Source organism: Grammomys surdaster, unplaced genomic scaffold (genome assembly GCF_004785775.1).
Source record: "Grammomys surdaster isolate TR1022 unplaced genomic scaffold, NIH_TR_1.0 267, whole genome shotgun sequence".
NCBI lineage: Eukaryota > Metazoa > Chordata > Mammalia > Rodentia > Muridae > Grammomys > Grammomys surdaster.
Window position 1 is genome coordinate 2,087,934 of NW_021604708.1, and position 24,316 is coordinate 2,112,249.

General features: G+C 43.8%; 2 protein-coding genes across 2 annotated transcripts; one reads left to right on the plus strand and one right to left on the minus strand.

Annotated features, from left to right (window-relative positions):
* The first annotated feature begins 210 nt into the window (after nt 1-210).
* Nucleotides 211-9,003, plus strand: Gmnn (geminin DNA replication inhibitor). The gene is made up of 7 exons (XM_028776334.1): nt 211-333; nt 1,691-1,748; nt 4,477-4,554; nt 5,271-5,406; nt 7,257-7,339; nt 7,542-7,652; nt 8,612-9,003. Exons 2-7 carry the CDS (start codon nt 1,698-1,700, stop codon nt 8,771-8,773), a joined length of 621 nt encoding a protein of 206 aa, XP_028632167.1. The 5' UTR covers nt 211-333; nt 1,691-1,697; the 3' UTR covers nt 8,774-9,003.
* Nucleotides 9,004-17,510: 8,507 nt separating this feature from the next.
* Nucleotides 17,511-23,258, minus strand: Armh2 (armadillo like helical domain containing 2). The gene is made up of 2 exons (XM_028776337.1): nt 22,973-23,258; nt 17,511-18,058 (listed from the first exon to the last, which is right to left on the minus strand). The coding sequence occupies exons 1-2, from the start codon at nt 23,256-23,258 to the stop codon at nt 17,628-17,630; spliced, it is 717 nt and encodes a 238-aa protein (XP_028632170.1). The 3' UTR covers nt 17,511-17,627.
* Nucleotides 23,259-24,316: the final 1,058 nt, after the last annotated feature.

The window sequence follows — 24,316 nt, forward strand, 5'->3', positions numbered from 1 at the left end:
CCTTGCCGGCCGACTACAGAAACTTTGAGCCGGAAGCAGAGGGTCAAAGGCAAGGTCAGAGGGCACCCACCTGTAAGACAAGAAGAACCCTAGTGACCTCTGCCAGAGACTACACGCACCGTTGCCAACTGCGCAGGCGCACGGAAGCCAAGGGCGCGGTGGGCGGTGGCGAAAGGCAATTGGCTGAATGCCGAGGCTCCGCCTCCCAGTGCGTCAGCGACCGGGTCGGCGGGTTAGTCTGCAGGTTCGGGTCGTTCTGGCGCCGTTGGGTCCGGTGTGGTGCCAGCGGCTTGTCCGGCTCTCACGCTCGCTGGGAACGGAGGATTGTTGTCTGTGAGTCCGAGGGCGTGGGGGGCCTGGAGGCGAGTGCAACTCTGGCAGCGGTATCGTCAGGCTGGCCAGAAGCCAGGCCTGTTTCGCAGCCACGGGAGCCGGCCCGTGGAGGCGACGATTTGAAGGGACCCGAGTCTCCGCTCAACAGCAGGGCAAAGCTGGGCGAGCTGAGAGGAGAGGCTGCGCCATTGGCGGGGTCGGTTTTGGCGCGCTCTGGTGTTTGCTCTTACTATTGGCTGGAGCACGCCGCCTTGGGCGGGGCTGGCGCGCCAGCGTTAGTTTGCAGTCGGTGAGTCCGGGAAGGCGTGTGTAGGGATTGCACTGGGTATAGAACCTCCGGCCGGCTCCCCAACAGCAGCAAACGCTGCTCCTGAGAAAAGGGCATTGAGTCCTGCGTCTGCCATCTCAATGGTGCCGCTGTAGGTGGTACTAGGTTCTCCGACACTGTCTTTATGTTCATGACTCACTAATGATACCAGGACCTTGGACCCACTGCATTATCCAAGTCTGGGCCTGGTGGTAGTGCTCAATCTCCTGCACTCAGGAGGTCGAAGCAAGAGGTACAGGAGTTCAAGGTTAGCTTCTTTCAAAAGAAAGGAAGAAACACATCTAGGTTCCTGCGAATAGGTTTGCGATCAGGTTTTATCAACGTGAAATAGAATAGGAAATAGCAGAACACCACTCTGGCCGGGCTATAAGTTGTTTTTATTTGCATACATGTGTGAATGGTAGGGCACAATGTAAAATACTAATTACATGCTAGTAAGAGGCAGGGAGTACAGTTTAAGCACCGTTTCCCTGTAGCCTCCTTTTAAATACAGCTTGGTCTTAAGTTTGCTGCGTAGCTGACTATAACCTTGAATTCTGTTTCTGCTGCTTCCCAGCTGGTGGTATTACAGACTTGTGCCACTAGGTCTGGTTATACAGTATCAGGAACTGAGCTGAGCCTTTGTGCATTCGAGTTATGCATTGTACTCAGGAGGCTACATCTTGGTCGGAGCCAAAAGATCTTTTTTTTTTTTTTGAGACAGGATCTTGGCTATGCAGCCTAGGCTGATAGGCTCCTCTCTCCACCACATTCTAGGATTGCAGTCACATGCATGACAAGCAGGATGCTATTCTTTAGGGTCGAACTAAATGTGCCTAAGTGTCTGTTTTGCTTTTCCTAGTGCCTCTTTCTCAGATCTTTTTGAGATCTCTGTAGTTACAGGACACCATGCCATTGTAATAGTGGTTCTACCATAAAATAGTAAGATTTTGTTGGTATAAATAATTTTTTTTAAAAAAAATCTAGATTTCACTTTCAGATATAAATCAAATTTAAATCACCTTGTGCTTTTTTCTTGTGCTTTGCCAGCTGAAAAATGAATCTCAGTATGAAGCAGAAGCAGGAAGGAGCCCAAGAGAATGTGAAGGTATGGAATGGAGCCACTTAAATGTGCTTGAATTTGCTTTGATTAAGATTCGAAGTTCTGTTGTGTTGCTCAGGCTGGCCCTAAATGCCTAGGGCTCAAATGATTTCCTCAAGTGCCAGAGGGGACTGAGTATACCCCTGTATATACTTTTAGGAAGAGGGTTTGAAGAATATCGGATTGTTTTCTGAAAAGGTTAAGATTTAAATATATGGCCGGGCTGTGGTGGCGCACGCCTTTAATCCCAGCACTTGGGAGGCAGGGGCAGGCGGATTTCTGAGTTCAAGGCCAGCCTGGTCTATAGAGTGAGTTCCAGGACAGCCCGGACTATAAAGAGAAACCCTGTCTTGAAAAACCAAAAAAAAAAAAGAAAGAAAGATTTAAATATATGAGTGAAACTTGGAGTCTAGAAGTCGGCTATTCTAAAGCACTACCTGTTTAGAGAAAAGAATATTATAGTATACATTCTGTGGGCTATCTTTTAGAAAGCTGACATCAATAAAGTGGAAATCTTGGAAGTGGTGTGTGCAGATATATGACAGAAACTGAGTTGCCTCCTGTTTGGAGACTTGATTAATCTGTAATCTACATTATATCTGAAATGTTGTTATAATATTTGTTCTCTTGGTAGCTGGCATTTGTCCTTGAGTTACATAGTGAGATAATAATCAACAATAGAAACTTTACCGTGGGAAAGGTGAACTTTGTCATGTGAAGTACAGTAACTTTCTCACGATGGTGTGGTGTCATGTTCTTGTTAACCTTGTTTGAGTATTTACCATTGTTTGCTATCCCATGGTGGTAGCATAACTAATTTTTTTTTCCCCAAATAAAACTTTCAAATCAGGAACTATATAGGGGTATTTACATATTATACAGAAGGCAACTTTTTGTTTTTTAAAATAATAGCTTAGGCATTTTAGAGGATTATTATGGAGGGACTTATTTTGAGGCAAGGTCTTACTAATAGTCTTGGCTCTCCTGAAATTCATAGAAATTAGCCTACCTCTGCCTTCTAAGTGCGAGGATTAAAGGTGTATGCCACCAAGTATGACTTGTTTTTATTATTGTTTATTTTTTCATACAGGTTCTCAGTAAGTGCCCCTGGTTAGTGTGGCACTCGCAAAGTAGACTATACTGCCTGGCCTTGAACTCAAAGAGTGTCCACCTGTCTCTCAGCCTACCAAGTCCTGGGATTACAGGTTTGTGCTACCTGTCTGGACCAGAATATTTTAATTTGCCTAAAGCACAGACATTTTATCAATGTCCTAATGAATGGGCTTGAAGCCAAACTGCTTCTACTGTCAGGGCCTACCACTATCCACACATGCATTTCCTCCCACCTATAATTCCACCTACAGTGTGTTACTAAAAGTCACATTCCTGGTGTCAGGCACGGTGGGTGGTACACAACTTTAGTCCCAGCACTCAGAAGGTAGAAGCAGTGGATCTCTGTGAGTTCAAGGCCACCCTGGTCTACATAGTGAGTTCCTGGACAGGTAGATCTAGGTAGAAAGACCTTGTCTCCAATAAATGAATGAATGTATGAATTTGGGTCACTGGAATATACATGGTGAAAAGGGGGGACTGACTTTTACAAGTTGCTCTCTGATCTCTACATGTATGTATGTGCATACACACAAATTTAATAAAATATCTTGAATTTTATTTCTGTATTAGTGTTTCTATTGCTGTGATAAGGCACCATGACCTGATGGTGATGGTACATGCCTGTAATTGCAGTAGTTGTGAGGCAGATATAGCTGGATCTCTGAGTCGAAGACCAGCCTGGTCTACAGAGTGAGTTCCAGGATAGCCCCAGCTACACAGAGAAACCCTGTCTCAGAAAAACCAAAACAACACCAATAAATACACCATGAGCAAAAACAAACAGGAGGAAAGGATTTATTTCAGTTTTTACATCTCGAGTCACAGTCGAACACTTGAGAGAGGGCCGAACAGGAACTCAAGGCAGGAATCATAGGCCACGCAAGACCTGGCTTCTTCTCTAATTCCTCACCTCTAGTCCCTAACCCCAGAGATAGAATTGGCAACAGCAGAGCCTTCACATCGACAATCAAGAAAATGTCCTCTCTGGCCTACCCTATAGACCACCATGATGAGAGCATTTCATCAGCTGAGATTCCCTCTTCCCAGATCTGTTTTTTTGTTTGTTTGTTTTCACAAACATTAACCAGCAGCCTTTTTCACAAATGTCCGTTACTGTTTGGGAATATTTAGAGTTCTGAGATGAATCTTTTTTTATTAGGGAAAATATTTTGTGGTTTAACTTACCTTTTCTCTCAGTGTTTACCTCTTGTAAGTATAGTCTTTTTTAGTGTGTGAATTTGTCATATAGTGTTTGAACTCTCAATGCCACGATAGAAAGTATGTTCTGTGTGTTTTAACTAAGATGAGTTGACTGTGATTACAGTAAGAATATGTATCAGAATGAGATAAGTTATATGTGTATCTGGTTTGGATCTTAAGGCCCAAAGAAATTAAGGATTTCTTCAAACTTTATTATAATCTTGGGAGATAAGTCTGCTGGTTGATTAAGCCAATATCTTGCTTGGATACAGCATTGTAAGATTATATGTAGCAGGCCAAATCTTGTGTTCTTAGTGATTTTTTTTCCTTTCAAATTCTAGTAAGATTACGTCTAACTATATAATAACTCAGAAAGTAATCGTACAGCAGTAACCAGATAATGAATCATCTTGACTTTTAGAATAGTCCTGTCCCAAGGAGAACGCTGAAGATGATCCAGCCTTCTGCGGATGGATCTCTTGTTGGTAGAGAAAATGAGGTATGTGTACAGGTCTAGGGTGGATGGGTGGGCAGCAGATGGCCAATCAGCCTTCGACATTTCCCAGACGTTCTTAAAACCTAGTCTTTGCTTTATGGTAGCTAAACTGTAGTTCAATTCTAATCAAAATAGTTGTTGTAAATAAAATTTCTACAATAATATTATACATTCTGGTAATGTTTTAAGGAGTTACATTTATGGATTGAAGTGGTAGCTGTGTAGGAGCATCCTATTCTTTCAGAAGACTTGAGTTCAGCTCCCAGTGGGCAACGCACAACTGCCTGTGACTCTTTCTTAAAGGGATGGGACACCCTCTTCTGGCCAGGAACAGTATGCAAATGTATAAACACACTCACAGATATAAAAACGTAATATAAAATCTAAACAAATTACAGCTCTTTTGTATCTGCACATACCCATGTGAGTATGCATGTGTATGCATGGACTTGAAAGCACATAAGTGCCACAGTCCACAACTGGAGTCAGAGGAGCTTTCAGGACTCTGCTTCTATCACTGTGTGGGTCTCCTCGATGGAATGCAGGTTGTTAGTCTTGGTGGCAAGTGCCATCTGTTACCTGATGACTTAACTCAACAGCCCTATGTTGGTAGTTTTGAATTGTATATCTTAAAAAAAAAAATGGTTTCTTAAGTACCTAAATAAATAATATAGCTTTTTTGTTCATCAAATCTAAGTAAATATGTGTTTTTCTCACAGTTGCCAAAAGGTTTGTCCAAAAGGAAGCTTTGGGATGACCAGTTAACACCAAAGACTCCAAGCTGTGGTCCAGAAGCTAATGAAAATAACGATGTTGGAGGCCTTGCCCAGGAAGCACTTGATCTTATGATTAAAGGTATGCAGGAAGAACATAGCTATGTCTTGAGAGGCTAAATGATGATGAAGAGTCTACTATTTGGTGGGGTTATTATTTGATAATTTAAAAATTTGTGTTGTGAATATGAAAATAAGGCAGGCAGTCGTGGCACACGCCTTTAATCCCAGCGCTTGGGAGGCAGAGGCAGGTGGATTTCTGAGTTCGAGGCCAGCCTGGCCTACAGAGTGAGTTCTAGGACAGCAGGGCTACAAAGAGAAACCCTGTCTCAAAACAACAAACAAACAAAAAAGTACATATGAAAATACTCTAAATTTGGATACATGGGACCATTTGTTGGGCAAGATCCCAATGTGGGTGAAGTATTAAAGTGCCTGAGTTGGCATGTCAGAGTAAATTGCATTGGAATCTTCAAGACCCAGAAATTGGCTTTTCAGGAAAGTGTTAACGGAGAATGAATTTGAACATTCCAAGAAAACACTAAGTAATGGGACCAGTGGGTACATCACTGGGAAAAGGGAGTGAAGGAACGTGAGAAATACACCTCTCTCTCTCTCTGTCTTCTCTCTCTCTCTCTCTCTCTCTCTCTCTTGTTCTCTTCTTTCCTTTCTTCCTTCTTTTTGATTTTTTCTTATATTTTTCTTGAGACAGAGTTTCTCTGTGTAGCCCTGGGTGTCCTGGAACTCACTCTGTAGACCAGTCTGGCCTCCAACTCAGAAATCTGCCTGCCTCTGCCTCCCAAGTGCTGGGATTGAAGGTGTGTGCCACCACTGCCTGGCAATCCCTAAGTTTCTAGATCAGAAAATAAGGGAAAATGGTGGACCTGTTTAAGAAACAGACTACTTGAAGAGATTCACATTGATTAAATGTGTGAAAATTTCACCATCCAAATGAGTGGTGGTGTCACTCACTTGTTCTTCCAGAGTGAAGGTAGGGTCACCTCACGGCCATTCTCAGCTGTTTTTGAAGTTCAAGGCCAGCCTGGGATACATGTCTCAAAGTACAGACAGACAGAACTACTCTTAGTACATTGAATGGGAAGGAACATGGAATCTGTAATGATAATAAGAGAAAACTGAATGGGGAGAATTCATTTCAAAGTCAACTTCTGTGCTGGGTTACACGAGATTTAGGCCTATATCTCTTACTAATTGCCAAGGAAAACAATCTTGACGAGGTAGACATTTGGTATTTGGCATCTTAATCAACTTGATGAAATTTTATATTGTTTTGTGACAGTGCTGAATACTTCCTGGTGATTCACTCCTCTGATCTTATGTGCATTATTGCCACAGAGGTTAAGTTTGAACACATTCAAAATTAAGACCTCTATGCACATTAACTGGTCTAGACTTTTCAAACATATTTGGACTGTGTGTAGCCCAGTAGTGGCAGAGTCTCCATGAAGGGTAAATAAAAATGCATAAGCACAAAACAAATCTTGTAAAATATTAAGCAATGTAGGTAATATATCTGTACCTATTTTTTTTTTCTGTTGCAGTTCAAGGATTGGAAGCTTTGATTACATTGTGAGAAAATAAAAATTAGATTGGGATTTTCCAATAGAAATGAAATTACTGCTTTTGTTTTTAATGGCATTAGGTTTTTATTGTTTGGAGACAGTGTTTCTCCATTATGACCTGGCTGTCCTGGACCTCTGTAGACCAAGCTGGCCTCAAACTCACAGAGATCCATCTGCCTCTGCCTCCCAAGTACTGGAATTAAAGGTGTGTGTTACCACACCCACCAAGTTTTTGTTTTGTTTTTGTTGTTGTTGTAAACAAGGCCTTATTTTCAGTCTAGGTATACTCCCCCACAACCAGGCTTATAGCACTGATTTTTACATACAACACTACTTTTTTTTCCCCCAGAAAACCCATCTTCTCAGTATTGGAAAGAAGTGGCAGAACAACGGAGGAGCGCTCTGTATGAAGCACTTAAAGAGAATGAGAAGGTAAGCACTGTTCCCCACTGTTGAAGGCTCTGCTGGTGGTCTTTCTCATCAGCAGAGTGACGCTACCATAGACTAGCTTGAATGGTGGTCTAAGGGAAGTTTGGCTGTGTAGGAAACTGAGTCTTGCTGTGTTACTGTGTGGGAGGGTGCTCCAGATGAGAGCAGTTGTATGGAAGACTGAAATTCTGTTCTTCTTCTGCAGCTTCATAAGGAAATTGAACAAAAGGACAGTGAAATTGCCCGGCTGAAGAAGGAGAATAAAGATTTGGCAGAAGTAGCTGAACATGTACAGTACATGGCAGAGGTAATCGAGGTAGGTCATCCCATATTCACGGGTTCAGTCACTGGCCATGTTGTGATCAGTGAGTGTTCAGCCCTGTGAGGGGATTCCCAGGCACCACTGAGGTTTGCATCGAGCGGTTATTTATCCTGTCAGGGTTTCCTTTTCCTTACCTGTAAACTGGGAGTGAAATGCCCACATGTGGAAAAGATAGAAAAAGTTACTCTACTGCACCATTGACATGTTTCTAGGTTTTATTCTTTTTATAAGCACGATATCAGCTATCACTTATAACATAAACAGGCTTTGTGGCTTTATCTGACTTTTTAAATTTGGGAAGTAGCTAATTCTGGCTAATTCTCAAACTCAGCCAGATTTCTGTGACGTTACCAGGCTTGTCTGATCCACGTTTTCAGTCGTTTTGTATGTGCAGAGCACATTCATGTTACCAATGGGAATAAAGGGTTCCAAGTCAAACCTTCTGACATTCAATTATTTCCTTAATATTTTAGAATCATGACAGTATTTGTTTGTTTATAAACATTTTTAATTATGTGTCGGTGTGTGTGCAGAGTCTATCCTGGAGCTAGAGTTACAGACACCTGCCATGGTTGCTGGGAAAACTAGTCCCTGGATGTTACCCTGCATGCTCTAACCACTGAGTCATCTCTCCAGCCCTCCCATGACAGTCTTTGAAGTACTGAGCTAGCCCTCTGTGGCTTTAAAAGTATGGTTCCCCAGCTAGCATGGAATTAAGAACACACAGTTCAGTGGGTTCCCAGAGAAGTATGATTTTAAGTTGTGCATTGGGAGGAGCTCAGTCAGGGCTTTCAAAGAACCAGCAAATTACTGTGAATTTTGCTGAAATATGATACAGCACTGTATAGACTTCCATGTGCTGTAAGTGAATAACATAGGTATAAGTCTGATGAGCAGTAATAGATTTCAGTTTTGAGGTCTTGACAATAAATTATTGGTTTATTCCTTAAAAGAGGCTGAGTAATGAACCTCTGGGTAACTTTGAATCACCGGATAGTCAAGAATTTGATTCTGAAGAAGAAACTGTTGAGTATTCAGAACTGGAAGACTCAGGAACTGGGACATGTGCTGAAGAGACCGTGTCTTCCTCCACGGATGCCAAGCCATGTACATGAGGCGAGAGGCACACTGCCAGTGTTGCCCTTTGGTATAGCTCTTGGTAAATTAACTACAGGATGGATGGAAGTGCTGGGATCCAGGTTTGCATCCTGGGGCTATTACTACATTAAAATACAGATCATATGTATTTTTAACCTCTTTTATGTAAATAGCATTTTCATTTTTGTCAGTGTCAGACGTGAATTGTGTATATTGAATAAACTTCAATTTCCTATTGAACATTGTATGTCTTGGAGAATTAAAGGCGTCTGTTTCTATAGTAGTTTAGTATTTTTAGTATAGTTTTGCTGTCATAGAGATGAGAAATGAACTTACTGCTCTGGTCTGGGCTGAGATGGCTGAGTATCCGTTGATCTAACCTCAGGATCTCTGAGCACTGTTGATTTTCATGCTAGCAGATTTTTACTCTGTACTATGAAGCACCTACTTTTCTAAAGCTTCTCCCACGTGACTTTGATTAGCGATGTAGAGGCTTGCCTAACCGATATGATCATAATAGTTTTGAATGTTCAAATGATCAGGTAGTGGGTGAGAGGGATAGTTTTCAGAAGCAAGGTGGTGAGCAGTAGAAGCACAGTGAGAAACACCAGGGAGCTGGAAGTTTGGAAATAGACAGTCATGTGACTCAGGGTGTGAGGCGCGCGTGTAGTGTCTCGCGCGTGTAGTGTCTCGCCGGCGGGAACACACACACACACACACACACACACACACACACCAGAATCCTTCCGTAGAAACACGTTTATTCCCATAAACCAAAATGGTGGTAGAAGACGAAAAAGATGGAGAAAGGCACTGTTTTATACCCTAGAGCGGTGTAATCACCTCTCATTGGCTGCTTACTCGTAGCGCGCCAAATGCCGTGGGATGGGCTTAGCTTTGGCGGGCTTTTACCATGGCACATGCGCACTTTATTTGTTTACTAGGAAGAATTAAGGCTGACAGCGCCACCTAGCGATGGCGGACTTTGCCAGCACCTGCCGCGGCTCCCAACATCAGGGGAGTAAGGAAGAGAAGAGGACACTGTTAGTACAGCGTGCAGCAGTGGGGGTGGCATATGCTCTGATGCGAATGGAGGGATGGTTCTGGGAATTGAGGACAGCACTGTCCACCTTTCTTTACCTTTATTATCTCTAGTGTGTGTGTGTGTGTGTAGGTCAGAGGACAACGTGTGGAGTCGGTTGGTCCACCTTCTGGGTCCCAGAGAAGGGTTGTCAGGCTTAGCAGCAAGAGTCTACCTATTGAGCAATGTTGCCAGTCCTAATATTGACTGTTAAAGGATGACTTTTGTTGTGTTTCCTTATAGAAGTTTAATATTCCTACTCCCAATATTGAGGTAAAGCCTGTCTTAGTATTACTGTGAGGAAAAAAGACTACTGCGTGTGAAGTAAGTGCTTAAGAAATGAAGCTCTTCTTGGCCTGGGGATGTAAAGCAGCCAAGTGCCTGTTTGCATGCACAGAGCACAGATTTAACCCCACCTATGGAACCCGCAAGGGAGCATGCTCACCCATTCATGCAGTTTGAATCATTCGTTTGGCTTGTGGCAGTATATCGCCCAGAGAACCTCCAACTCCACCTACTACATGTGACTCATGGGAATGATACCAGCTAAGGATAGAAGCAAGGTTGAATGTGTACTAGCTATAGCATGGGGCAGAGGAGTCAGCAGGTAGCATGGTTGTTATGGTGATGGGATTTGTGCTAGCTGAGACTAGAGAGAAGCCAGGTGAGCTCGGTGCCGCTGCAAGAGTTTGTAGCAGTAGAAACATTGTTGAAAAAAAATTATTTATTTATGTATTTATTTTGATTTTGAGCTGGAGAGAGTATCCTGTGCTTAAGAGTACTTGCTGCTTTTACAGAGGACCTGGATTGAGTTCCCAGGCATCTACCTAGTGGCTCATAAATGCCTGTAACTCTAGTTGCAGGGATCCACTGTCTTCCAAAGCCTCCAGACTGTCATGCACAAACATACATACAAGCAAGAGGAATTTTTTATTTTTGGTCATTTGTGTATGGGTCACACACATGTGCGCTTAGACACGTGTGTAGGTCAGAGGAAAATTCATGGGAGTTGGTTCTCTTCAACTATATGATTCCAGAGATGGAACTCCGCTCAGAGATTTGCGGGCAGGTACCTTTACCTGCTGAGCCATTATTGCACCTGTGCTGAAAGCATTCATTTATTTTTATTGCAACTAGATTCTTCCCTCATACAATACATCCCAACTAATTTCCCCTCCCTCCACTCCTAGCTCTTCTCCCACCTTCCTTCCCCACCAGATCCACTCCCCTCTGTTTTCTTTTCAGGCAAGAGCAAGCCTCCAAAAGAAAATCTCCAAACAGAACAAAGAAGATATAAGACGAGGTGAACGACCTCATTTTGAGGCTGGACAAGGCCCGATAGGAAAACAATGAGAGACATACCCACTCCTGTTATTAGGACTCTCATAAAATACCAACGTGAAGTGGAAATTTCTAGTTTCTTTGGAGACTTGGTGGTGTCATGTGATACTTTTCTGGAAACTGTCTTGTGAAGAAGAGCTGTCACATGGTGTTTTCTGGAAGCAGCCTGGAATCAGGGGCTGTGATGTTCTGCTAGAGCAGATGCTTGAGAGAACACCTGCTGTTTGGAAAGGGTATGCATATAACCCAGCAGACAGTGGCCAGTGTTTGCCTTGCTGCTCTTTGCTGGTCCTCATTTTGTGTGACTTCCTAGAAATGCCACCAAAGAACTTCTGGTGGTGTTCCAGCAGCTTCTTTCTGCTTCTGCAGACTCAGGTTGATCGGCAGAGCCTAGCAGTCCCTTCTTCTGCATCAAATTGCCGCTGCTGATTCATTGCTGGTGTTTTTGGGCGGATCCAGCTGCTGCTGTTGACTTGTGTGGACTCAGTGCTGATATCCTGACAATGCAGATTGGATTTGCTCCAGAGAACTATTTCTAAAGTCCACATCCTCCTTTGCCCTATTAACCTTCCCTTTCCACTACCTCGGGGTGGGTGATGGGTAGAAGGGAGGTTAAAGCATTTAAGAACCCTTATTAACAGTAGGTTTTTAAAATTGTAAGCCTAGAGCAACCTGATAGTTACATGTATATGCAGAAGACCTGGTGCACACCCATGCAGGCCCCATGCTTGCCACTTCAGTCTCTGATTGCACATGAGCCCTGCTTAGTTGATTTGGTGGGCCATGTTTTCCTGGTGGCCCTCATGGCCTCTGACTCCTAGAATCTTTCCTCTGCCTCTTCCACAGTGTTCTCATGATCTCTGAGGGGAGGGATTCAATGGAGACCTCCACATTTAAACTCTTTCCACATAATGAATACTTAGACATGGGTTTCTGTACCTGCTCCTGTTACCAGAGGAAGCCTCTGATGACAACTGGACAAGGCACTGATCTATGAATAGAGTATCATTAGGAATCTTGTTTTTGGTACTTCCCTAGGTCTTTGAGCTATCCAGCCTTCTGATTCTAGCTATTCAAGCAGTGTCAGGCAAGGACACTCTTGTAGAGTGGGCCTCAAGCTAAGTCAGACATTGGCCACTTCAAGTTTTGAACCACCACTGCCCAGCACATGTTTTGAGCCTGATAGATTGTAGGTAGAGAGATGTGTGGCTGTCCTGGTGTACAGGTTCCTATTTCCCTTGCCTGCAGAATATACCAGAGACTAGAATATAGGTGTGAAGGCTCCAAACCTGCACCAGTTAGACCTCTCTACATTCAATAAGCTGAATAGAAGTTGTCCTCAGAGAATGATTTTCTATCATAGCATCAGTCTGAGTTGTTTAGGGATCTCCACAGGACCTCCTCGACCAACAACTCAAATGAATCAAACCCAGAGACAAACACACACACACACACACACACACACACACACACACACACATTTATATATCCAGTTCAGCCTCCATATCCTTTACTACTAGGAATCCTTGCTAGACTCACTAGAATCAACAGATTCCAGGTTTCCACTGCACTAGGTTTCTATACCACAATCCGGAATGCCCCAGTGTCAGCAGTCTCTCCCAGCACACTCTACCTCCACCCCACCTCTACCTGATTGATCCCTCTTGCTCCCATTCCCACCTGTCTCCAGCCCACCTGCAGAATCTATTTCTCCTTCCAAGAGAGATCTCTACCTTTAATTATTTTAAACCACATCTTTAGTAATGGTTCTTCTTTAAACGTTTTTTTTTTTTTAATTCCATCACCCACCAGAGGTTGTGGAAAAGAAAGGATATGGGGCAGTGGGTGTGCTTAAAAGCTTTTTGGAGTAACTCCAGTCTGTGTTGTCTGGAAATTGGCAGTTGAGTTTATAGGTTAACAGTGTCAGCTCAATCTACTTGTAAACACTTTTCAGATACATCTGTACTCTAGTTTGTGAGAGTCAGGATAGCAGCAGCAGTGGTGTGATCTAGCTGAGACAGTGAGGTCTCACCCTTGGCTCTAGTAAAGAGGAGGGAGCAGGTTCAACAGTAATGCCAGGAAAAGTTCTTGGCCGTGCCTGTCAGCAAAGTGAAGATGAAGAAGATGTGAGGCCCATAGATAGGTGTTGAATAGCTAGCTCTACAAGCAAGCCAACTTCAGCCCCAACCACTGTCTGTCACGTCCTATTTATATCCCTCTGTGAAGGTTTGTATATCCTTGGCCCAGGGAGTGGGATTTTTTTTATTATTATTATGTTTGGTTTTTCGAGACAGGGTTTCTCTGTGTAGCCCTGGCTGTCCTGGAACTCACTCTGTAGACCAGGCTGGCCTCAAACTCAGAAATCCACCTGCCTCTGCCTCCCAAGTGCTGGGAGTAAAGGCGTGCACCACCACTGCCCGGCAGGAGTGGCATTTTTAGAAGGTGTGGCCCTGTTGGAGTAGGTGTGTCACTATGGGTGTGGGCTATAAGATTCTCATTCTCATTGCCTGGAAGTCAGTCTTCTACTATCAGCCTGCAGATGAAGATGTAGAACTCTCAGCTCTGCCTTCACCATGCCTACCTAGATGCTGCCATTCTCCCACCTTGATGATAATGGACTGAATCTCTTTGAACCTGTAAGTCAGCTTCAATTAAGTGTTGTTCTCTGTAAGATTTTCCTTGGTCATAGTGTCTGCTTACAGCAGTAAATCCCTAACTTAGACACCCTTTAAACATCATGTGTCCTCTCTGGGTCTTGTCTCAGTACATGTGTCTGTCTTAGGCAACATCACTGTGTCAATCATCCCAAGTCTGCAGAAATGGCAAAGAAGCTTCCACACACCACCAGAAGATTTTGGTGCATTTCTCTCTATGGAGTCTCGACAAATGGCTCACAACTATGCAACGTGAGTCTGACTAATACATGTGTGTCATTAGGGAAGACCCTTTCATCACATTCCTTTCATATGTTTGCTTTAGCACAACCTCTTTTCTCTGTGTCTGCTTTAGTGAAACGTTCCTTCATGAGTCTGCCTAAATCTTTCATCTCTGTTCACTTCAGGAAAGCACTCCTTCATGTGTTTGCCCCAGCAAAACACCATCCAACACAACTGACTCTCCAAAGAGTTTCCACTTCAGAGGTCCATTGAAAGCACATTTTAAAACTCCATATCCCTCCTGTCCATGCAAGTCCCAGGAATTAGCTCCTAAATATGGTCCTAGTGCTCAGATCCATGAGTTGCTTCTGGGAAAACCCAACTTCTGGAGAGATTATTTAAGAAGGAATAACAAGGGAAAACAAGGACTTGAAAACTGGCCCTCCAGTTTGACCTTGAAGACTTAGCATGGCAGTGTGGCAAGATGTCACCTTGTGTTTTAGCTCCTTCAACTTGAGAGGCACCTTTTGGAACTTAAGTTGACCATGGTTCCTTACAGTCCATTTGTAGAGAAAATGTTAGCCAGAGCGTCCCTGAGCACAGCCAGAAGAGGTCTCTGAAGTCTCTGATTAAATATGTGAATTTGAACATGGCTATCTACCGGTTTCATCCCCTAAGTCCCTGAGAAACTTACGTCAATTCTACACCAAGAAAGCTAGATAGAGTCTGTGGGAAGCAGCTCCACTGGTGCCATTACAAGATGGCGCTTGGCAAAAGGCCAGCCAGGATGACTGGGCAGTGCTTGAGAGAAAAACAACTCCATATATGGATAGCTTGCGCTAAGAGGTCTGGTTGCCAGGTCATCCAGCCTCTCGTCATAAGGAGTGACCAATTACCAGTGTTCTTGTGGCAGTTACTGATAGGAGTGAGGCAAAGCTTTAAAGGGCTGAAGGTGGTGGTGTGGTGGATGCTGGCAGCACAAAAGAAGCTTACAATGCAAGGGTTGCTGAATAAACTGCTCGAAGAAGAACACTATTGTCTTTGCCTTATTCCGCTGGTCAGATGCTGGCGAGCAGCAAGTGGTGGTCCATATGGGGAGCCTAATTTGCCTCTCAGGACGTGTTCAGAACTTCTTGCGTATTCAGGGCAGTCGACTGGCTAAGTTCCCAGGTAGGTGGGACAGAGAAAGGTTCTCGGTTTAGAGACTATAAAGCTCCCAAGTAAATGGGACAAGTTAGGTTCTTGGAAGAGACGATAAAGTGCTAAAGTGAAGGTAGCTGATAAATTTCCGAGTTTTTCGGACAGAGTTAGCACTGTTATGGGAAGTACACAGAGTCACCCAATTTTTGTTGCCCTAAAAGAGCTGTTAAAGGCAAAAGGGCTGGAGATTCAATTCTCTATATTAGAAAGATTTTTTACAGGAAATAGACAAAGTAGCCCCATGGTTTGCCGTGTCGGGTCACCTGACACAAGTTGGGATAGACTTAGAAAAGACCTTGATTTTGCATGGGAACAAGGAGAACTGAGAGGAGGCATCCGTCCGTTGTGGAGATTGATGCGTAGTTGCATCCAAAACAAGGAAGGGAAGTGCCAGAGGGAACTTAGAAAAGGAGCAAAGGCGTTAGCACAGCTAAAACAGGAGAGGGTTAATGAGGTCCGAGAAACTAGAGGAGATAGACGAGGAGATACTGAGAAGGAGTTAGATAAGTTGGTAAAAGGACTAGAGAAGGCGGAAATTAATGTGGAACCTTCCGCTCCAGGGCTGCCGAGTGTACCGCAGCCATCAACCTATGTGCCTGAGACGCAAGCGTCTCACGGCCGGAGCTTTTGCCCGGAAGCCTGGAAAGAAGCAAGAGCACAACAGTGCTTTCCCGTGTTTCAGGATGGGGGGGGGGGAACAGGGTATATGAGCCCTTGGAGTTTAAAATAATCCAACGGCTCGAAGGGGTCTGTGCTTACGGTACTAGGGCGGCCTTTGTCGGGGCGCAATTAGAATCTCTTCACAGATATTGCAGGACTCCAAGTGACTGGATGAGTTTGGCCAAAGCCTGCCTGACTCCCGGCCAATATCTTGATTGGAAAGCATTTTTTATAGAATTCTCAGCTGAGCAAGCCACTGCTAATGCAGCTGCAGGGCAACCAGCCTGGAATCAGGATATGTTATTAGGACAAGGGAGATTTGCCAATCAACAAATCAATTATCCAATGCAGGTGTACCCAAAGACAGATTAATTCCCAATTGAACAAGTGGATGTGCTTATGGAAGTGGCACAGCTGGGATGTCAGTGGAAATACACCGGCTTGTGCGTTACCTCAGTGAAATTTGAAAATTCGAGTCATGCAGCTGTGTTGTCTAAAAATTTGTCTCAGTATCTTATAGGAAAGTGGATGGATAACTTTGACTATGGCTTGCCATAGTCCATGTGAACTCCACCCGAGTTGATCTGTCCTTGACTGAAGGGTTGTCATCCTGGATCCGATCTGCAATGAATCATCTGAAGGAGTGGGTGGGAATTGGGGATTTAGCCATTTGCCTTGTTTTTATCAGCTGCCTAGCACTGTGGTGCATTTTGAAGCTAAGCAGTCAACAGCGCAAAGGCAATGCCATGGTTGTTCAAGCAGTTGCCGCCCTTGAAGGGGTCCAGTCTCTGAAAATCTGGCTAAGCTATTTGAAAACCTCAGAATTGTGATTCACAAAGCAGGATGTAGGGCATGGCACTGCAGAGGACGCTATGCATCCTCGGACATATGTCTGACTGCATATAGGTTTTGCCCTAGGTCCTGTCCTCTGGAAAACGGCACCAGGTTGGGTCGCCCGTGGTAACCATACTGTAAACGGCAGGTGGTGAAGTGGGGTTGACAATCTCCCTCTACTACAGAGGGTCAGACCTCTGTGTTCTCCTGCTTGCATATAACAAAAAAGGGGGAGCTGTGGGAAGCAGCTCCACTGGTGCCATTACAAGATGACGCTTGGCAAAAGGCCAGCCAGGATGACTGGGCAGTGCTTGAGAGAAAAACAACTCCATATATGGAAAGCTTGCGCTAAGAGGTGTGGTTGCCCGATCATCCCGCCTCACGTCATACGGAGTGACCAATTACCAGTGTTCTCATGGCAGTTACTGATAGGAGGGAGGCAAAACTTTAAGGGGCTGCAGGTGGTGGTGTGGTGGATTCTGGAGCACAAGAGCTTACAATACAAGGGTTGCTGAATAAACCACTCAAAGAACACTATTGTCGTTGCCTTATTCCGCTGGTTGGACGCTGGGGAGCGACAAGAGTCCACTCATGAAGAGGTGACAGTGAAGGGACAAGACACTGTTTGTTGCTAGTCAATTTTATTTTTGAAATATCTTTGATATACTTGTGTGAAATATATGGTATTCATTACAGTAGCTGACTTTTGCTACTTTGTGTGTGTGTGGGTGCTGTTCTTTTTCCCACAATTTATTTCCCCTGATTTCAGTGTTAACTGCAAAAGACAACACTGTAGAATAATCTATGGACTTTATTTCAGGTTTCTCGGGTAATGCATGGCACCAGGATAGTTGAATCATGTAATTGGACAAAAAAAATTTAATTTCTGTGAAAACCTACTAGGTAATATAAGACCTGGGCAAAATTTTCAGACCACCCAGACCAGTTCTCCATAGCCAAGATCTGTAGGTGGAATTTCAGAGATCTGTAAGATCTCAGCTCCTTTATGATAGGTAAGTTGTTAGTAGTCATGACTGTGAGGGCATAGCAGATCCAAAACAGGAGGAGGCGGTGGGTCTTTATTTCTTGTTTGTTGGTAGATTCAAAAGGAGTCTCCAAGATATTGACAAAAATAGGAATAAAATCCAGTTGTTTGGCCATCCTCTGGCTTTCAGGGTTTAAGTAGCACCAACATGCCACACTCTGGATCAGCAGGATCTTTGTCTTCAATGACATCAACTTTTCTTTCTGCAGCATGAAAGCAACATCTTCCATGTACTCACTGGCAAACTGTGCAGCACCCCTGCCTCCTGTAAGACAAACATTTGTGTTTTCAGAAGTATGTGGTCAATGTAGCTGATAACAGTTCAGAGGCCCTGTGCATTCTTATCCTGTGTGTGTGTATGTGTGTGCATGTGTGTGTGTGTATGTGTGTGTGTGTGTATGTGTGTGCATGTGTGCCTCTGTACATATGGGGATACCTACTATACGTGTGTGCATTCTTGAGGTTAGGACACAGCCTCAGACATCATCCACATTTAAATTATTGTTATTATAATTATTATCATTGTCATCTTGGTTTTCTGAGACATGGTTTCTCTGGCTGTCTTGGAACTCACTTTGTAGACTAAACTAGCTTCCATCTCAAAGATCCAGCTGCTACTGCCTGCTTAGTGCTGGGATTAAAGGTGCGCATCACCACACTGGGTTCTACATATCTTTAAAATTTTTGCAATCAGATGTCTCTCTGGCCAGAACTCCACAAATTGACTAGCCTGACTGGCTGGCAACCCACCTGTCTTCACTTGTCCAGTACAAAGATTACATCCAGCTTTTATGTGGGTTCTAGTGCTCACCTTCCTGTTCTCATGTTTACAAAGTAAGCACTTTACTGAATGAGCTCTCTCTCTAGCCTCCATTTTCTCTGTTGTTTTGGGATTGAATTCAAGGCTTCACCACACCCCCAGACCCAGATTCATATTCTGGCAACCATAGGTGACACTTTGCACAAGTTAAATTTTCCTGTGTGGCTGTGGACATTGGGAACTTGATCAGAGTCATGTGGGAAGCATGGGACTGTCATTGTCTGCAGAGGCTCCTGTCTCCCTTGGCTCTGTTCTGGGGACTGAGGTGGGAATATACCCAGGTGGTATAATCTGGCTGTGTTTGCTCAGCAACATTCTGTCTTTGTACTGGAAGAAACTCTGGACCTGAGACTGTCAGAGCACAGAGGAGATGCAAAGGCTGAGCAAAGATACCTCAGTTGCCCTGTGGTAGAAAAGTGTTTGAGAGTCACTAATGGCTGAGCGCTTCTTGCACATTTCTTACTTTCAACTATTTCAACTACTGGTCAGAACCAAGACCAATAATTCCATATAAGATTTTTCTTCCTTTGACCATTGACCCAGCCTAATCCTAGATTCTCTCTGTCTCTCTGTCTCTGTCTGTCTCTGTCTCTGTCTGTCTCTGTCTCTGTCTCTCTCTCTCTCTCTCTCTGTGCTTGCTTTGGTTTTGTTTTGTTTCTGAGACATGGTTTCTCTGTGTAGCCCTGACTATCCTGGAACTCACTCTGTAGACCAGGCTGGCCTTCAATTCAGAGATCTACCTGCCTTTGCCACCAGAGTGGCAAAGTGTACACTACCACTGCCTGGCAGATTTTGCCCAAGATCTTTCTAGTTCAGTTTCAAATTCCAACAAGATACTAACTGAAACACACATGGGATAGAGTACTTTGGAGTCGAGTCTAGCGATTAGAGCTCTGTCCTCAGATTTTTCTAACTTGTGTTACCCTGATCCCATAATGCTAAGAGTATTCCATTTGATGTTTAAGCTTTAGTGGAAGCTGGGTGTAAGTCCTTGCTTCCCACCAGCATAGCTAAGACTAATATCAAGCTAAAGCATTCTGGTCCTTTTCCCTCAGAACTCGAACATAGCTATCCAGGGAGCTGAGCTTTGTTCATGTGATGCACAGCAGAAGCCACTCCTTTACAAGGCTGGGAATGATTTTTGAGGTTCCTGACTCTCTAGTTTTGACCACTCAATATCTATGGAGGAGGATGAGGATAGGGAGTTCTACATTTCTCCTCATGGATATCATTCTTTGGAGATTTGGCCCCTCAAGCTACATCTAAGTAATTCATTTTCTCACTTAAACAAAACAAAATGAAAACACCTAGACCTTCTAGCTAGAAAGATTTCTTGTAAAGGAAGGGTGTCATGTAGTCTAGGTGGGCCTCTAAATCTATGGTTGTTGGAGATTGGTTGTAAGGCTTTAAATCAATCGGGAGTCTGGGTGTCCAAATGCTAAAGGTCCTTGTCTTCAATTAGTTTTTGACTGATTAATAAAGATACCTTCGGCCAATTGCTGGACAAAGGGAGACTGGATGGGATCCTTAGAGTTTTTAGGGCCAGGACACATGGGGAAGGAGAAAGAATACACCATGACTGGGGAAGAAGGATTAGATGAAGGAGCTACAGGAGAGAAAGCCAACCAGCTGTGTGAGAATTCGGGTGGATTGACACTGGCCACTTCTCCAATTGGGCCTAGGATAGTAAGGGCCCAATTTCTAGTTCAGTTTCAAATTCCAACAAGATACAAACTGAAACACACATGGGATAGAGTACTTTGGAGTCGAGTCTAGCGATTAGAGCTCTGTCCTCAGATTTTTCTAACTTGTGTAGTGCCCAGACTTTGAGGTAGCCAAGGCATTTAAAAATTAGCTGTTCTGGGTGTGTCTGTGTGTATACATGTCAGTCTTTCATTTGCAAATCCAACGAGTTCGTGGGTCTGTGGCTGGAATCACAGGGCCTGGTGGGAGCACAAAGCTGTGTAGCACAACTTCAGTGCTACATATGTTGTCCAGGATATCCTAAAACTTCAGCTCTTTCTGCCTCTATTGAGATTAGAGCTGGTCCTGGGGATTAAATCTAAGCTCTCATGCATGCTAGGCAAGCATTCTGACAACTGAGTGATATTCCCAGGCTCAGATCATATCATTGTTGGCTCTTTATGCCAACTCCAGCAGCAGAGAAGGTTTTGTAAGCAGGAAAGTGGCCAGGCCCTTGACCAAGGAGCTCCAGCAGCCAGGTCCTGCCCCCCAGATGTCCCTAAAGGCCCTACTGGTCATTTTCTTATGGGTGTAAGTATCATTTCCAGTCCCAAGGTGAGAGAGTGCCTAGTTTTCAATACCTTATAAGAAAAAAAAATCCCATTAATCCTTGATTAGGAAATCCCCTCAATCCTTGAGGCCCCCCAAGCTCAGGACTTGAAATCTACCAATCCTCATCCTGGAAATCTCCCCCTGGAAAGCTCTGGCTTCTGGGAAATCCTGTATAAGCCCTGCCTATAGTTTGGTTTCCTGCTATCTTCTCCCAGTAGCAGGTGTTCTCCCAAGAAATCTCTTTCATTTGTTCCCTAATGTGAGCCATCTGAAGAAGCCAAGAAACAAAGAATTGGAGCTGGAATGAGGCTCTTGAGCTCCTGAGCTCAGCTGGGAATACCCTCCCCTGGGGGCTGTAAAGCAGAGCAGTGAAACAGAGTTGTTACACTGCTCTTACACAGTAGCATTCCAGCTTTTTTGGGATAGCCTTAGGGTTGCAAAGCTGGTGCTGAGGGGACTCCAAAGCTGGGGCTGATGAGGCTTCCTTTCAGAGCTGGGTGGTTCCTGGGCTCTCCTGTCTCTGGATACCTTTCCATTGGGATATTGTCCCACCTCAGAGTTATTTGGTTTTTTTTTTCAGGGGTCTGGGTCTCCTGTGTCCCAGGATATCTTTCCATTCTAGCAGTATGCTAATAATTATTTTATTAAAAGATGATCATAAAGATTAAATAAAAGTTTAAATATTAAAATTCATGAGGGACAAGTACATGAGTTGGGCCTGGTAATTATTAAGACTATGTGACCTTGCCTTTTACTGGTATACTTATCAGCTTTCTTAGTAACTGTTTGTTTGTTTTGTTTTGTTTTTTCTTGGGACAAGGTTCCTCTGTTGTGTTTGTCCAGAAACATGAATGTAGACCAGGCTGGCCTTGAACTCATAGAGATTCATCTGTTTCTGCCTCCTGCCTATATGCTGAAATTCTATTTTAGGAGTATGTGGGAAAACTACTAATTAAGGTAGAAGTCCACCATGAAAGGATAACCTCTGGGCTTGGGGTAATATGGTAGACTCCTGTTAGTAGAACTTCTCCTTCTCTGACTTTGTCTGGGAAGCCTACACATATGCTTCTACCTGAAGAATATCACATAACCTCAATTTACGTGAACAATTTGCTTTCTCATGACAAAACCTATTCAGGCAGCCCCTGAGATTCCTGAAATTCTTCCCCATGCTAATGAGACATTTCAGGTACCCTAAAACCCCAGGCTTTGCCCAATCTGGATGTTTCTACCCTTGGGACCCCTCCTACCTCCCCCTAAAAAGAAAAAAACATTATAAGCCTTGAATAACCCTAAGTAAAGTTGATATGCCTATTGACCTCTGGCCCCACTGTGGTCTTTCACCTCAGGTCCTCATGGGGCTTCCAAACACCCATTTGATGTCTCTACTCCCTTTGCCTTAAGGATTGTGTAGAATGGCGGGAGATCAAAGACCCTTTTTCTATGTAATGCTTTGTCTTCTTTGAGGAAAGGATGACAAGAGTCTGTTTTTGTAGCTTTGGCTGGCCTGGAATCATTGTGTAGACTAGGTTATCCTCAGACCTGCAGAAACTTTTCTGCTTCTCCCTCCCAAGCTGGGAATTACAGATATGTCATACCACACCTGGCTTTGTGAATATCTGTGTATAGCACCATGCCTGGCTGTGTGACTACAGATGTGTAACAGCACTCCTGGCTTTGTGATTATTGATGTGTACTACCATGCCTGTCTGTATGTAATATACTTTACAAACTATAAAAATAAAATATTTGGCACTCATATACTTCATCAAAATTCTATCACAAAGTTAGGCATGGTAGCGAATGCCTTTTGTCTCAGCTTGTGGGAAGCAGAGGCAGGCAGATCTCTGAGTTCAAGGCCAGCCTAGTCTAAAGCAGGAGGTACAGGACAACCAGGGTCACACAGAGAAACCCTGACTTGAAAAACAAAGAAAACAGAACAAAACAATTGCAGCTTAATAATACTGATGATAAACAATGCTAATAATCCCACTGAACTGCAGTGCTCTAACAAGCAGAAGGACATGAAGCAGCTATGTTGTTATCTCAGCGGTGAAGCAGCACCTGTGAAAGACAGTAGTCCGATTTTCTGGGCAGCTTGAGCTCTCTTGTCAAGCGACTGTCCTGTATTCTTCAGGAGGTTGCCGAGTTCCACAATTTTTTCTTTGTGGAAAATGCTCTCAGTTGTAGACTTTGGCTTCTCTTCCTCTGGTGTGGTAGGAAAAAAATGGCCCTTCACATTATCATCCCAGAAACTTTGGAGGCACTCACACAGAGTTCTGAAGAACTGACATATCGGTCTGCAAGTATTGCCAATTTGTTGACAAATAGTCGAGTGTTCAGAGTCCATGGCTGCTCCTGTGCGTATGTGGGGCTGGAGTTTAGTCAGTAGAGCTGGAGCTCACTGCCCCACAAAGAGATAGAATGGAATTTAAGGCACTGCCTGGCAACAGGGGAGAACTCAAAAGAACATAGGAACCAGAAGCAATAAACACTGAGGTTCTTAGCCTGGCATTTCAGGCCCTTTAGGACTAGAACAGAAGGAAGTTGAGCTTCTCTTGGGCCACAAACTTTCAAGTTCAGATATTTCCCCCAACACATATTTCAATGCTGTCTTGTCTTGTGCTGGGCTTACTGGGGAAGCTCTTCTACTTGGACACTCACTAGCTTCTGAGTGGCTTTTCCTGGAACTTGCATAGGGTATTGCAAAGCTGTTATGCTTGTTTCTGTTTACATCATTGATTTTTCCTGTTTTGATGACAGAGCTCAAGCCATCAAAGAACCATCTGTCTACCCACCTGTCTCTGCACATGTCTTCTTTCTTCCTGTGCCTGTGGGTGTCCTGTTTGTATATCTTTCAGCTAACTTCTCCCAATCCCCTAAATGACACTACTCCTCAATTCTTCCCTTAGTACATTTCCAACTGGATCCCTAAAGGAGTGTATACAAGTACCTGGGCTCTACTTAAAAATAAGTAAACAAAAGTCTTTCTTCTGAGTGTGGAGACATCCACCTATCAATCCAGCATTTGGGAAACTGAGGCAAGAGGCCTTTTCGTATGAAGATAACCTGGGCTATATAGCAAGATCCTGTCCCAAAAAGCCAACACAACTCTTGATTCTGTATACTCCATATTTTCTCTGTATAGATCAGCTGAGCCCACATCACAGCTTTAAATAACATCTATGTCCTGAACACTCAATTTCTTGTGCTTAGATTGTTTTCAGACTAGAGATTACCATTTTGCCTAGAATGATCTTAAATTCCTGAGCTCAAGTGATTTCCCCAGTAGCAACCTCCCAGTTAGCTGGGACCATAAGTGTACACAGCACTGCATCAGAGTCACACAAGGACATATTCCTTCAGCCCCTGTGAACACACACACACACACATACACACACACACACA

What these genes read in the sequence shown, in the direction of transcription:
- Gmnn (XM_028776334.1), top strand. Translation starts at nt 1,698, where the DNA reads ATGAATCTCAGTATGAAGCAGAAGCAGGAAGGAGCCCAAGAGAATGTG. An exon ending in CACTTAAAGAGAATGAGAAG is followed by an intron (nt 7,340 to 7,541) that starts GTAAGCACTGTT and finishes CTTCTTCTGCAG; the next exon opens with CTTCATAAGGAAATTGAACA. An exon ending in ACATGGCAGAGGTAATCGAG is followed by an intron (nt 7,653 to 8,611) that starts GTAGGTCATCCC and finishes ATTCCTTAAAAG; the next exon opens with AGGCTGAGTAATGAACCTCT.
- Armh2 (XM_028776337.1), bottom strand. Translation starts at nt 23,258, where the DNA reads ATGGACTCTGAACACTCGACTATTTGTCAACAAATTGGCAATACTTGC. An exon ending in CGGACTACTGTCTTTCACAG is followed by an intron (nt 18,059 to 22,972) that starts GTGCTGCTTCAC and finishes TTTGTCTTACAG; the next exon opens with GAGGCAGGGGTGCTGCACAG.